Source organism: Oncorhynchus nerka, linkage group LG12, assembly GCF_034236695.1.
Source record: "Oncorhynchus nerka isolate Pitt River linkage group LG12, Oner_Uvic_2.0, whole genome shotgun sequence".
Classification (NCBI taxonomy): domain Eukaryota; kingdom Metazoa; phylum Chordata; class Actinopteri; order Salmoniformes; family Salmonidae; genus Oncorhynchus; species Oncorhynchus nerka.
Window position 1 is genome coordinate 42,693,045 of NC_088407.1, and position 15,657 is coordinate 42,708,701.

At 41.6% G+C, this 15,657-nt stretch overlaps 1 protein-coding gene across 1 annotated transcript in view; it reads right to left on the bottom strand.

Moving 5' to 3' along the window:
* Positions 1–3,555: 3,555 nt before the first annotated feature.
* The window catches only part of LOC115138249 (GTP cyclohydrolase 1), a 46,769-nt gene continuing 34,667 nt past the window's right edge, over positions 3,556–15,657 (bottom strand). Inside the window, exons 4-6 of the mRNA XM_029674918.2 lie at positions 7,290–7,321; positions 6,824–6,908; positions 3,556–6,356 (exon numbers count right to left, since the gene is read on the bottom strand). Coding sequence (XP_029530778.1) covers positions 6,230–6,356; positions 6,824–6,908; positions 7,290–7,321 — 244 coding nt within the window. The 3' untranslated portion in view covers positions 3,556–6,229. The remainder of the gene's footprint in view (positions 6,357–6,823; positions 6,909–7,289; positions 7,322–15,657) is intronic.

A 15,657-nucleotide genomic window follows, 5' to 3' on the forward strand; every position in this document is an offset into this window, starting at 1 on the left:
GTGAAATGAAACAAGCTTCATGCCAAATGCACCCTTTCTCGCCGGCGCCCCCCCCCCCCCCCCTTTCTCTGCCACAAGAACTACAGCCCACTCCCCTAGTGCACATTGAACTGAAGTTCTTGGACTGAACCATATTGTCAAAAGGTAGGGTTGACAACTGACAACCTCACCCAGTCAAACCTGTAACCTGTTATTGACAAAATGTCACCGGCCTTTTCAGTCAGCCATACGTCACCGCTTCAGGAAGTGCGCTCACTAAAAATGCCTTAACTGGGACGGCGAATGGTGCATAATGCATGAATTGGCATGGACCCTTTTGTGGCATGGCTTTGGAAAATATTTAGTGGCAGCATTACAGTATGTATTGTTACACCGATGCAACGTGCATCAGTGGATACACAGTACATGTTAGTTAGAGCCACTTGCCACTGCCATATAAATCAATACTATTATTTGCAGATTCAAATCATTATTTATTTTTTATTTTTTTCTATTACTGTTGCAGAGTTGATTTATTGTATTCATTTAGATGTATTATTTAAAGTACCATATGTATTAACTTACTATGGCTGGTGACCATAAGCACATCTCAAATAATAGTTATTTTTGTTTTGAACTACATTATAATCGCAAATTGCTGTTTTTGATAGTGGAGGATAGACACGCAACAAGTGTCTTCTTGGAATTTGTGTGTTTTTTCTGACGCTTTGTGAATGCTTATCATATCCTGGTTGGCCAAATGACTGAATACTGCGTGTGCTCTTTGATAGAAATGTTTACCCCCTCGATGCTCTGTTCGCAAAGTTCACTTTTTGATCCAGCCACCAGCAAAACAAACTGGATAGAGGGTGACAACCCTTTTGACACATTGCCAAGAGACGTGGTTCATCTGGGGTTATTTGTGTGGGATTAAGGCCCTTCCTACTTTGTCAGCTAATAGACTTTTTCTATGCGTATTAAAGGTTCAGGGCTAGCCATATGGGAATGGTCAACCAGTGTCTACTAAGCTAACCACCACCTGTGTGGTTCTTGATGACATCACAGTGGAAGGCTAAGCGAAGTAGCCCATCCATAAGATTGGCAACAACTGCAGGGCAGGGGATAGAGCATGCTAGGGTGGGGATGTACACACTCACTAGTGCCCATGAGGTTGTGTGTTTGCATGTAGTGTACGCTACAGTATGTGCCTATGAGAGAGTGATGAGGCAGTAAACAGAAGAGGAGTCGGTGTCGTTCATATATTGCTGCAGCTGTGGATCAGACTTCGACTCCTCAAAGGGTTTATTTTTTTATTTTCCAAAGTGCATCCAAACTCTATAGGGCTCCTCCCCTCTGAGATGAGAGAAAGCTGCTGAAAACACTGCAGTATTAACAGTTAGATGATAATATTCCAAATATATTCTTTTTCTTTTAGTGTAAATGAAGACTTGACGCTTTTTTTTTTTTTACTCTGTTTTTTTGTCATAGACTCTGCACATTAGTTTAATATCGCTTAATTATTCGATGCCGAGATTTGTTTTTTTTGGGGGGGGTGAACTCGAAATCATCCATACTGTAACAAAGGTTCTACCACGTTACTGTACTTTTCATTTGTTTTGTTTTTGTTATCGAAGAGCCAATATCCTGTATTGACTGCAGGCTTACATATATATTTAAAAAAAAATAAAAAATGTTTATGTTTAAGAATAAAACTCAAAAGCCCCCCCAAAAAAACAAGAAAAGAAAGGGGGGGCGGGGGGAGTAATTTTACAAATGCATGCACAAGGCTGGGAAGTCATATTTTGAATAACAAATGGCAGTGCCTTTTTTGTACTCTAGACATTTACCCCAAATGTAAATAATTTTCTATGGATGTTAGAAAACTGTAATATTATTACATGAAGCAACCCAGTTAGAGCTATGTTGACAGTTACATGGTGGCATCCTCCAAACTGCATACGAGCTCCTCTAGGACACTTTGAAACTTGTCTTGTTGGTGTCACGTTTTCAGACAAAAACGATATGGAACACTTGTCTTCTTCTGGCTGGCCTTGTGTTGTCAGCAGATTTTTTTGGTTTCTGTACTCTGTAGGTATTTTCAATGCTGATATGAAGTTATGAATTGTACCTGTCTGTACAACAAACAGATGTATATGTTGTGTGTGAGAAAGAGTGTGCTTGCGCATCATGCTGTAACTGTAAAATACATCTTGTCAAATGTGCCAGAAATGCTGCGACATGACATGGCCCGGTCCAATAGAGGCTGCTGTTATTCGGCCCTGATGCCCGGCCAAAAGCCTGTCTCAGGTTCTGTGTTCCTGTAACTTGGCTACTTGCGTCGGGCAGGGTTTGGCTAGTGAGAGGAAGTGTAGATGGTCATCTGTCCTGTTCTACATGGACCTATGGAGACTCCTGTGTAAATTGCCATGTAGTCAGAATGGGAGAGCTGTTAAGTGTGTGAGTGAAAGATACTGAATGTTTTGTGGGGTCTGTGTTAAAATGCTTGACGTCTTTGTGATAACCACAGACAAAAAAAAAGATTAAATAATAACTTGTAAAATTGTCTGGATAATTTTTTTTTTTTTACTCAATTCAATTTCTAATGAAAGTGATACTACGTCTTGCATTCTGGGAGGTCACACCATAGCAGGAGACGATTCTACTGGCTGCTCATCCAAAAATTCCACGAATCAGAGGAACTGAAGCACATTCATAAAACCTGTTGCCAAGAGACGGGTTCCAATGTTAATTTATCTGGGTGTCTGTCACCAAGTGGGAGGTGGGAATTTACGAGTTGGATGCATACGTGTGCTTTGAACTCGTTGAGAAACGCTGATTGGCTAATGGCCAACAAGCTGCGTAAACCATAAACTAAGGGCTCTACTCAATCAGATCCGCTGTAGCCGACATCTGCATAGTGGTTTTGACAGGAACTTAGAATTTGTGTTCAAAAACCATATTGCTATACTGAACAAAAATAAACGCAATATGCTCAAAGATTTTAGTGAGTTACAGTTCATATAAGGATTTCAGTCAATTGAAATAAATTCATTAGGTCCTAATCTATGGATTTCACATGGCAGGGGTGCAGCCATGGGTGGGCATAGGTCCACCCACTTGGGAGCCAGGCCCATAGGGCGATGCACAAATGGCCGGGGTAGGCCGTCATTGTAAATAAGAATTTGTTCTTAACTGACTTGCCAAGTTTAATAAAGGTTAAATAAAATAAATATTACTTTTCATAGATAATGTTTTGTTGCATTTAACTGCCGAAACTTGTCAGAGGTCAGCATGTGGGAGCTCAGGATGATAGACGAGTTCCCCATTAGTAAATTATCAGTTTGGAGGGCTATTCAAGTGGATTTTTCCCAGTCGTATTATGTAAATTCCCACTTGGTTACTAACACAGCATTAAGCACCGGTTATATTATGCTAGCATCCTGTGATCACAACCAGTTATTTTAATTATTTAGACCAATCTAAAAATGAGCCCAATCAGAATGTGGACAAGATCAGGACAGGCATGTCACCACCAGGTATAAACGGGGCTTTACAAATAATAGCACAGTACCCATGTTCCTAGTTCACACATACAGATTTATTTTCCTTTGTTGAAAACTCTTTCAAATGAACACAGTAAGAAGTGTAATGTAAACGACAGTAGTGAAGGAACCCAAAGAACAAATCCTCCTAAAGAAGGCCACAGAGACGATACAGGAGCTGTCTGACTGACTATAGCGCTCATCTACTCCACACACACAGAACCCCAATGATCAAATCACATTGGTTAAAACCTCCCCATTTCAATATGAGTGTTATATATTTCCAATAAATAAAAAAATATACCGCTCATCAGCATATGTTCCTTGCTACTAAACCTATTTATCCTAACACTGTACGTCATTTTCATGTAGGTTACTATATTTTAATATCCCTAATTTGCTGAGATAATACATGAAATTGCATACATACAATATATGTGACGTAGCAAAGAGGGATGTACTGTACTCTGTAAACTGCAGAATATTTTTTACATTTAAAAAGGTAACTACAATTCTGAAACATTTATACACAGACATACGTAGATATTTAGAAGTGTAACAGAATTGACATTAGAAGGGTAAGAGAGTAAAACGTGTTTCTTTTCCAAGAGATGAGTGGAGACAGCCGATTCCTTTGTGTCTAGTCTCTTCAAATTCATAGTCGGAAGTGAACTCTACTTATCAAGTGAAAAATCAGTAAGGCAGAAGGACAGCAGAATATATACTGGGCTGGCCTTCAACGCACACAAACAAATACACACGCACATAGGCCTATACAACTTACAGAGAGATACAAAGGGGTGCCCAATAGAAATCCTCTCTGAATGGCGAAATGCCCACTTGAGGGATACAGAAAAAGAAGACTATATCAGTCACACGTCTGTGAATCTGTACTATTGTGACATTTTCAACAAATAACTACAATAGTGAGTGAGACTATTAGCGAATAATCTAGGGTGTCCATATTAAGACAGGGTGACCTAAAATGGACACTTTTTAGTCCCGTCTGATCATCCTTCATTGCACTAGCCAGTTATCGTCCAGTCACTTTAACTGCACCCTTGGAAACCTTGGTCCTTTGGTTATAGAACAAATGCAAAACTAACAGTGACATTACCTCACATAATTTGAACACCACAGTTAATTAAGGATCGGGGACCCTTTTTTTTTTTTTTCGCCTAAAATGAATATGCATATTCTTGTTACCATTTGAAAGGAAACACTTTGAAGTTTGTGGAACTGTGAAATTAATGTATGAGAATATAACACATTAGATCTGGTAAAAGATAATACAAAGAAAAAAAGTGTTTTTTTTGTTCCATCATCTTTGAAATGCAATAAAATGCCAATATATATCTAGGCGCAATTTAGATTTTGGCCAATACATGGCAGCAGTGTATGTGCAAAGTTTTAGACTGATTCAGTGAACCATTGCGTTTCTGTTCAAAATGTTGTGTCAAGTCTGCTCAAATGTGCCTAATTGGTTTATTAATACATTTTCAAGTTCATAACTGTGCAATCTCCTCAAACAATAGCATGGTATTCTTTCACTGTAATAGCTACTGTAAATTGGACAGTGCGGTTAGATTAACAATAATTTAAGTTTTCTGCCCATAATAGATATGTCTATGTCCTGGGAAATGTTCTTGTTACTTACAACCTCATGCGAATCACATTAGCCTACGTCAGCTCAACCGTTCCCCGGGGGGACACCGATCCTGTATAGGATTTATTCAGTTAACCCTCGGAAAGCCATCATTGTTAGTTCCCTGAAGTTGCAGGGTGCAGTATACTGTATTTAAAGCAGTGGCTACCAAATTTGAAAGCGAGCATTTTGCTCTCCTTCCTTTACTAGTTAAAGATAATTACAGTAGACCAGGACTGAGCCTTGTAACCAGCTGACAGATTGACCAAAGTGTTGATTGTTTGACGAATGGGTTTGATGCATTTGGCTTGAGCAGGAATATGATGCCATGTGAAAAGGGCACTTGCCACTTTTGAATAGGTTTGGCTCAAGGCAAATTCATGTAGTGTTGTGTTATCTCTCTTGTCTTGATGTGTGTTTTGTCTTATGTTTATATATATATTTTCATTTTAATCCAAGCCCCCGTCTCCGCAGGAGGTCTTTTGCCTTTTGGTAGGCCGTCATTGTGAATAAGAATTTGTTCTTAACTGACTTGCCAAGTTAAATAAAGGTTCAATAAAATAAATAAAAAAGTTAAACTGACATATGGTCCTACTGGGCCTAGCTTACTTTGGATAAAGATATTGATTTTAATGTTAGGATGGTTCTACGTAGGTGTAAGTATCTTTACCGTACTTGGAGGTTCAATCTAATGAAAAGTTACAACAACAAAAAATGTTTTTTAACAGGATCAAAGTCCTTTAAATTAAGTAACCATAAGAAACACTAATCATTGATCCAAACGATTCATTTTTAGGTTAAGCCAGCTGACAGACACCGTTTAGTAAGACTGTCATGTACACACACAAGACAGCTATGTCATGCGACCATGTGATGTGTGTGATTATTTGGAAGGGGGTGGAGGGATAGACACACACATACACACAACTCACATACACTCTGCAAGCCCGGACTCTAGGCTTCGTACCAAAACTGCTGTGTGGACTGCTCTAGCTCCAGGCAGGCGACAGGGAGATGGGTCTGTGCTGGGCTGGGCAGCAGGTTTGTGGGCCAGCCGTCCCTCTCAGTTCCTGATTAGGGTGAGGAACTCGTCCCGTGTCTTCGGGTCCTCCCGGAACACCCCCAGCATGGTGCTGGTCACAGTCTTGCTGTTCATCTTCTGCACCCCCCTCATCACCATGCACATGTGACTGCATGCAGGAAGAAGGGAGGAAGAAAGGCATCATTATCCATGACTGTTATAGTTATTAGATTTGGGTGTATGGGAAATATTTGGTTAATGACACATTGAAGATTGTCCAGATGCGGCCTCTCCCTTTATCTTTGGTTTCATTTGTGCGTGTTTGTGTTTTGACTGCCATGATTGCATCATTTTAAAAAGGGAATAAGGTACTTTTACCTAATGGGGTATACCTAAATGGACACATTGAACAGAAAGAGCACACCTTGTGAGCAAAAGCATTTGGTTTTCCTAAGGATTTGTGAGATTATGTATTAATATTAATTTGTGTGTATGCACCATCCAGCCTACATTCCAGAAAAAAATTGACAAACGATTAGCAACTAAAATTCCATAGTGTATCTTTAATGTCTGCCTGTATGGGCCTGTTAGTATCAGTGGTGAGTGTAAAAAACAAAAAGGGAGAAAGAGACATACGTTGCCTCGATGACGACGCCCACCCCAGCAGGCTGCAGAGCTTCAGTGATTGCCACAGCGATTTGTTTGGTCAACCGCTCTTGAACTGAAAGAGAACAGACGGATAAACAAGGTCTAAGTCAGAGAACGTCAAAGAGCAAAGTCAAACCTCTGACATCATCGCCTATGACATGGTAGGTTCATGTTAGGTTATTGGTAAGGTTTGTTCTAGGTTCCAACAACAACACTGTTACCAGTCAACCAACTGACCTTCTCCAAAAAGTAATAGAATTTTAATGGAATTACTCAAATGTTGTTAGTGTAGTAATTACAGTGTAAGTGTACAGGTATAAGAACAACTTAATGTAAAATGTTACATAAAACAACAATAAAAATACACAAATACACAAAAGCTCTAGGTGCAGCTCATTTTATTGTCCGTCAACTATCAAGTGTATAAATTGATTATTAAAAAGTATGGAAGTACCTTGCAGTCGACGGCTGTAGATTTCAACAATCCTGGGGAGAGATGAGGGGAAAAGGCAGGATGAAATACTTCCATTACATGGGAAAACCCAAGTGGCAGGATTTACAATGAGAGGCACAGAGAGGCTTACATAGACAAAGAGGGATTACACATTCTTCAGGGACAGAGTGGAGACTTGAGAGAGACATGGGAGCTCTTCACAACAGAGGTCGCATTTTACAGTGTCAGTCAAATAGGTTGTTTTGTACTGGTTCGGGCAGGTTGAAGTTCCTAAGAGATTACGCTTTTTACAAGTGGGTTGGTATGCTGTTGTAATTTGTGTGTTTAAAGAGTAGACATCCAATTCATCACAGCAATGATTATACAGAATTTGTGCATATACAATGACTGTGAAATTAGATGATCTATCAACAATAGGAGTTCATCTGCTACAGTGTTTCTTCAAAACCCATATTCTTCAGATCCAATAATAACTTTGATTTTTTCATGTATATGGTGGTAAAAACTGCTTTTGACATTTTATTGAAAATATTCTGCAATTAGTCTTTGATTTAAATAAGCCCCAAGTCAACATTCACCACAGGCCTGTCGGTAAACTTTCCAAATGTCGACAAAACAAAATACATTAGACATGGTGGGATCTGTCTGTAAAATGATATTTATGAGCCAATATTGATACAATAACCATTATATCGACGTAAACTTGGAGTCATGAGATGGTATGTATGTGTGGTCCTCATACTATGACTCAGGAAAATATGCAGTTTTAGGCTACAGATGAAAAACTTCACTGGGGGTTGAAAGTGCACATGAGCGTGATGCTCATTTCCAATAACTATCAAGGGTTTTATTCTGATGACATGATTGATGCTTGACTGCTGTTTGACAAATAAAAATAATCTTGCTCTTTTGTCCATAATAATCTCATCATATAGGCTACACCCCACTGTATCTGTGATGAAGCTGTTGGCTGGAGCACATGTGCCAAAACCTGAGCAGGCACAATTGCTATACAGTACAACTTTTTTTGCGACAAAAAGTACCGAATATATTCATTTTTTTTATTCAGTACATGGCTATTTAACAGCAAAAGTTATTGTTATAATTTTTTTACATTTTACATTTTAGTCATTTAGCAGACACTCTTATCCAGATTGACTTACAGTAGTGAGTGCAGACACTATTCTTACTTTTTCCCTTTTTCTTTTTATGTGCGCCACATCATGACGCACAGCCTTTTATCTGCAACAAGTCAATTTGATGAAAACATCTCTGGTGGGAAAATGCGCATATTGTTTTTATGTAGAATTTGTTATATTTGCATGAATATCTTTCGCCAATTGGATCAAAACTTAGCTACTAATACTGATAACCAGCTGCACGTTCCAACCACCAGTGAGTCAACGTGAGTAGGAGAACGGCGGGTCATACTAGACTCGTTATAGTTTGACATCCCTTCCACTTTGAACCAATGCTCTTTTCCAAACATGACCTCTCCTATCGCTGTAGCTCTGTCACTCTGCGCAGCAAAATGCCACAGAACAAGAGGAATCCGAAGACTTTCAAATGGGCAGATGCATCGATATGAAGGTATAAAGGTGTTGCATCCATCTCAAAGAAGCTCATTGGTTTTTTGGGGGGGATGCAAAGCCAAACTCTGAGTTCACTTCATAGAGGCCGATACCTCAAGTGTACTCTACAAAAAAAAGTACTGCAGGTGTAGGACAGCCCAACCCCCAAAGTGACTCTTTACACTGTATACAATAATTCCCTAGTATTGTCTTAGGAAGTCAGTCTTCTCTGCATAATCTCACCAACCCCCTCTTGTCTCACCTCTAAGAAGCAGAGGTTCTGCTGTCTTTAAACCCTGTAGGTCTGACATCTGATTGGAAATTAAATCAACAGTAATGCCACTGGTCAACAACTCCAATTTTGAATCCAAACAACTCAGATGTTAGTTATCACTTTTGCCTTATGGCAAGGTGCTCCATCATGCTGGAAAAGCCATTGTTCGTCACCAAACTGTTCCTGGATAGTTGGGAGAAGTTGCTCTCGGAGGATGTGTTGGTACCATTCTTTATTCATGGCTGTGTTCTTAGGCAAAATTGTGAGTGAGCCCACTCCCTTGGCTGAGAAACAACCCCACACTTGAATGGTCTCAGGATGCTTTAATGTTGGCATGACACAGGACTGATGGTAGCGCTCACCTTGTCTTCTCCGGACAAGCTTTTTTTCCGGATGCCCCAAACAATCGGAAAGGGGATTCATCAGAGAAAAGGACTTTACCCCAGTCCTCAGCAGTCCAATCCCTGTACCTTCTGCATAATATCAGACTGTCCCTGATGTTTTTCCTAGAGAGAAGTGGCTTCTTTGCTGCCCTTCTTGACACCAGGCCATCTTCCAAAAGTCTTTGCCTCACTGTGCGTGCAGATGCACTCACAACTGCCTGCTGCCATTCCTGAGCAAGCGCTGTACTGGTGGTGCCCCGATCCTGCAGCTGAATCAACTTTAGGCGACGGTCCTGGCACTTGCTGGACTTTCTTGGGTGCCCTGAAGCCTTCTTCACAACAAATGAACCGCTCTCCTTGAAGTTCTTGATGATCCGATAAATGGTTGATTTAGGTGCAATCTTACTGGCAGCAATATCCTTGCCTGTGAAGCACTTTTCGTGCAAAGCAATGATGACGGCATGTGTTTCCTTGCAGGAAACCATGGTTGACAGAGGAAGAACAATGATTCCAAGCACCACCCTCCTTTTGAAGCTTCCAGTCTGTTATTCAAACTCAATCAACATGACAGAGTGAACTCCAGCCTTGTCCTCGTCAACACTCACACCTGTGTTAACGAGAGAATCACTGACATGATGTCAGCTGGTCCATTTGTGGCAGGGCTGAAATGCAGTGGAAATGTTTTGGGGGGGGGGATTCAGTTCATTTGCATGGCAAATAGGGACTTTGTAATTAATTGTAATTCATCTGATCACTCTTCATAACATTCTGGAGTATTTGCAAATTGCCATCATACAAACTGAGGCAGCAGACTTTGTGAAAATTAATATTTGTGTCATTCTCAAAACTTTTGGCCACATCTGTAGGTAGAGTAAATTAAAGTGACTATGCATAGATGACAACAGAGAGTGGCAGTGGTGTGAAGATGGGGGGATAATGCAAATAGTCTGGGTAGCCATTTGACTAGATGTTCAGGAGTCTTATGGCGAAGCTGTTAGAAGCCTCTTGGACCTAGAATTGGTGCTCCGGTACCGCTTGCCGTGTGGTAGCAGAGAGAGCACTGAGAGTGAATGCTTACTTCATCCTTGAACCACAGACTAAGATACCACATTCTTTGAGACCGTTTGAAGCAGAGTTTAGTAACAAAGTGTTACAAGCATCTGAATAGTTTCATAATTGTATTAAATGATGATATTATCACACAATAATGTGAGTGTCTGGAGTCTTTGACCATTTCTAGGGCCTTCCTCTGACACCACCTGGTATAGAGGTCCTGGATGGCAAGAAGCTTCGACCCAGTGATGTATTGGGCCATTCGCACTACCGTCTGTAGTGCCTTTTGGTCGGAGGCCAATCAGTTGCCATACTAGGCAGTGATGCAACTAGTCAGGATGCTCTTGATGGTGCAGCTGTAGAACCTTTTGAGGATCTGAGGACCCATGCCAAATCTTTTCATTCCTGAGGGGGAATAGGTTTTGTCGTGCACACTTCACAACTGCCATGTTGTGCTTGGACCATGTTAGTTTGTTGGTGATGTGGACACCAAGGAACTTGAAGCTCTCAACCTGCTCCACTGCAGCCTCTATGAGAATGGGGATGTGCTCGGTCCCCTCCCCCTTCCTGTAGTCCACAATCATCTCCTTTGTCTTGATCACGATGAGGGAGAGGTTGTTGTCCTGGCACCACTCGGCCAGGTCTCTGACCACCTCCCTATAGGCTGTCTCGTTGTTGTCGGTGATCAGGCCTACCACTGTTCTGTCATCGGCAAATTTAATGATAGTGTTGGAGTCGTGCCTGGTTGTGCAGTCATGAGTGAACAGGGAGTACAGGAAGGGGCTGAGCACGCACCCCTGAGGGGCCCCTGTGTTGAGGATCAGCGTGGCAGATGTGTTGTTACCTACCCTTACCACCTGAGGGTGGCCTGTAAGGAAGTCCAGGATCCAGTTGCAGAGGGAGGTGTTTAGTCACAGGGTCAAGGTGTTGACACAAGGTGTTGAACGCTGAGCTGTAGTCAATGAATAGCATTCTCACATAGGTGTTTCTTTTGTACAGGTGTGTAGAGTGAAAGGGCAGTGTGGAGTGCAATAGAGACTGCATCATCTGTGGATCTGTTGGGGCGGTATGCAAATTGGAGTGGGTCTAGGGTTTCTGGGATGATGGTGTTGGTGTGAGCCATGACCAGCCTTTCAAAGCACTTTATGGCTACAGACGTCATTTATGCAGTTTACCTTAGTGTTTTTGGGCACAGGCTCTATGGTGGTCTGCTTAAAACATGTTGGTATTAAAGACTCAGACAGGGAGAGGTTGAAAATGTCAGTGAAGACACTTGCTAGTTGGTCAGCGCATGCTCGCAGTACACGTCCTGGTAATCCGTCTGGCCCTGCGGCCTTGTGAATGTTGACCTGTCTAAAGGTCTTACTCATATCGGCTGCGGAGAGCGTGATAACACAGTCTTCCAGTACAGCTGGTGCTTTCATGCATGTTTCAGTTTTATTTGCCTCAAAACGAGCATAGAAGTAGTTAAGCTCGTCGGTAGGCTCGTTTCACTGGGCAGCTCTCACGGCTGTGCTTCTCTTTGTAGTCCGTAATGGTTTGCAGGCCCTGCCACATCCGACGAGCGTCAGAGCCGGTGTAGTACGACTCGATCTCAGTCCTGTATTGATGCTTTGCCTGTTTGATGGTTCGTCGGAGGGCATAGCGGGATTTCTTATAAACTTCCGGGTTAGAATCGCGCTCCTTGAAAGCGCCAGCTCTTGCCTTTAACTCAGTGTGGATGCTGCCTGTAATCCATGACTTCTGGTTGGTGTATGTACATACGGTCACTGTGGGGATGACGTCATTGATGCAATTATTGATGAAGCCCATGACAGATGTGGTGTACTCCTCAATGCTATTAGAGGAATCCCGGAACATATTCCAGTCTGTGCTAGCAAAACAGTCCTGTAGCTTAGCATCTGCTTCATCTGACCACTTTTTTATTGATCTAATCACTGGTGCTTTCTGCTTTAATTTTTTCTTGTAAGCAGGAATCAGGATGATGGAATTATGGTCAGATTTGCCAAATGGAGTGAGAGGGAGAGCTTTGTATGCATCTCTGTGTGTGGACTCTAGGTGGTCCAGGTTTGGTAAAACTTATTTAAGTTTCCCTGGATTCCGTTTCTACTAAGAGCGCCGCCTCTGGGTGAGCGTTTACTTGTCCGCTTATGGCGGAATACAGCTCATTCAATGCTATCTCAGTGCCAGCCTCTGCCTGTGGTGGTATGTAAACGGCTAGAAAGAAAAAAAAAATACAACTCTTTCGGTAGGTAGTGTGGTCTGCAGTTTATCATGAGAAACTCTACCTCAGGTGAGAAATTGCTTGAGACTTCCTTAGATATTGTGCACCAGCTGTTGTTTACAAAAATACATAGACTGCCAACCCTTGTCTTACCAGACACCGCTGTTCTATCCTGCCAGTACATCGTATAACCAGCCACCTGTATGTTGATATTGTCGTTGTGCAGCCACAACTCCGTGAAGCATAAGATGTTACAGTTTTTAATGTCCCGTTGGTAGTTTAATCTTCCCAATAACTCGTCCATTTTATTGTACAAAGATTGCATGTTTGCTAGCAGAATTGAGGGGAGTGGGGGTTTATTCGATCGCCTCCGACTTGTCAGAAGGAAGCCCGCTCTCCGGCCTCTCTTTCTCCTCTTCACGCAGATCACTGGGGGTCAGGGCCTGTTCCCGAGGGAGCCGTATATCCTTCGCCTCGAGCTCGTCAGTCGTGAAAGAAGAAAAAGGATTCTGCCTGTCCGTGGTAAGTAATCGCAGTCCTGATGTCTAGAAGTTATTTTCAGTCATAAGAGACGGTAGCGGCAACATTATGTACAAAAAGAGTAACAAAAAGTTACAAATAACGCAGATAAACGAGAAGGAGAGCTTCTGTTGTCTTTACATCCTGTAGGTCTGATAACTGATTAGAAGTTAACTCAACAGTAATGCTATTGGTCAACTAGTCAGATGTTATAAAGGGTTCTCAGATTCCTTGTCTCTTTCTCTTTTTCGTTCCTGACATGTACTGGTAAAATACACTCTTTCTTTCTCTCTCCGATAAACATTTTAATAGGCTGATTGCATAGTATTATCATGGGTCGCATGTGAGGTATATACAATACCTTCAGAAAGTATTCACACCTCGAGTTATTCCACATTTTGTGTGTTTAAAATTGATTTAGGTGTCATTTTTTGCCAGCAATCAACACAAAACACTAATGTCAAAGTGGAAGAAAAATTCCAACATTTGTAAATAAATAAATAAATGTAATATATCTTGATTAGATAAGTATTCTACCCCCTTGAGTCAATACATGTTAGAACCATCTTTGGCAGCGATTACAGCCATGAGTCTTTTTATGGTAAGTCTCTAAAAACTTTGCACACCTGGATTGTACAACATTTGCCCATTATTCTTTTAAAAATTCCTCAAGCTCTGTGAAATTGGTTGTTGATCATTGCTAGACAACCATTTTCAGGTCTTCACATATGTTTTCAAGCAGATTTAGGTCAAAACTGTAAATCGGCTACTCAGGAACATCCACTGTTTTCTTGGTTAGCAACTCCAGTGTAGATTTGGCCTTGTGTTTTAGGTTATTGTCCTGCTGAAAGGTGAATTCATTCATCTTCCAGTGTCTAGTGGAAAGCTGACCGAACCAGTTTTTCCTTTAGGATTTTGCCAGTGCTTAGCTCCATTCCGTTTATTTTTTTGCGGACGACACAACAGTGGTAGGCTTGATTACCAACAACGACGAGACGGCCTACAGGGAGGAGGTGAGGGCCCTCGGAGTGTGGTGTCAGGAAAATAACCTCACACTCAACGTCAACAAAACTAAGGAGATGATTGTGGACTTCAGGAAACAGCAGAGGGAACACCCCCCTATCCACATCGATGGAACAGTAGTGGAGAGGGTAGTAAGTTTTAAGTTCCTCGGCATACACATCACAGACAAACTAAATTGGTCCACTCACACAGACAGCATCGTGAAGAAGGTGCAGCAGCGCCTCTTCAACCTCAGGAGGCTGAAGAAATTCGGCTTGTCACCAAAAGCACTCACAAACTTCTACAGATGCACAATCGAGAGCATCCTGGCGGGCTGTATCACCGCCTGATACGGCAACTGCTCCGCCCACAACCGTAAGGCTCTCCAGAGGGTATTGAGGTCTGCACAACGCATCACCGGGGGCAAACTACCTGCCCTCCAGGACACCTACACCACCCGATGTCACAGGAAGGCCATAAAGATCATCAAGGACAACAACCATCCGAGCCACTGCCTGTTCACCCCGCTATCATCCAGAAGGCGAGGTCAGTACAGGTGCATCAAAGCTGGGACCGAGAGACTGAAAAACAGCTTCTATCTCAAGGCCATCAGACTGTTAAACAGCCACCACTAACATTGAGTGGCTGCTGCCAACACACTGACTCAACTCCAGCCACTTTAATAATGGGAATTGATGGGAAATGATGTAAAATATATCACTAGCCACTTTAAACAATGCTACCTAATATAATGTTTACATACCCTACATTATTCATCTCATCTCATATGTATATACTGTACTCGATACAATCTACTGTATCTTGCCTATGCTGCTCTGTACCATCACTCATTCATATATCTTTATGTACATATTCTTTATCCCCCTACACTGTGTATAAGACAGTAGTTTTGGAATTGTTAGTTAGATTACTTGTTGGTTATTACTGCATTGTCGGAACTAGAAGCACAAACATTTCGCTACACTCGCATTAACATCTGCTAACCATGTGTATGTGACAAATAAAATTTGATTTGATTAGATTTGATTTACAGGAAGAATTTACTGTATTTGGCTTGCAAAAAAATATATATGTTTTTTAGAGCCTAATTCATACAGTCCCAATTTCACCACATTCTTACCGGGATAAGCCTTTTGTATCTCCTGTGCACATGCCAGCAAGTGCAGGAGTGGGAGCAGACGTGGGGCAATGTGGGAAGGCTTCTATTTTAATAGATCCATTGAATCACAAATAAACCCATTATTCATTGGTTTTAGGCAGGTCCTCAGAAACATTATAAGACTAATAAAATCTATTTTCAAAAGAATAGACTGGCATATTG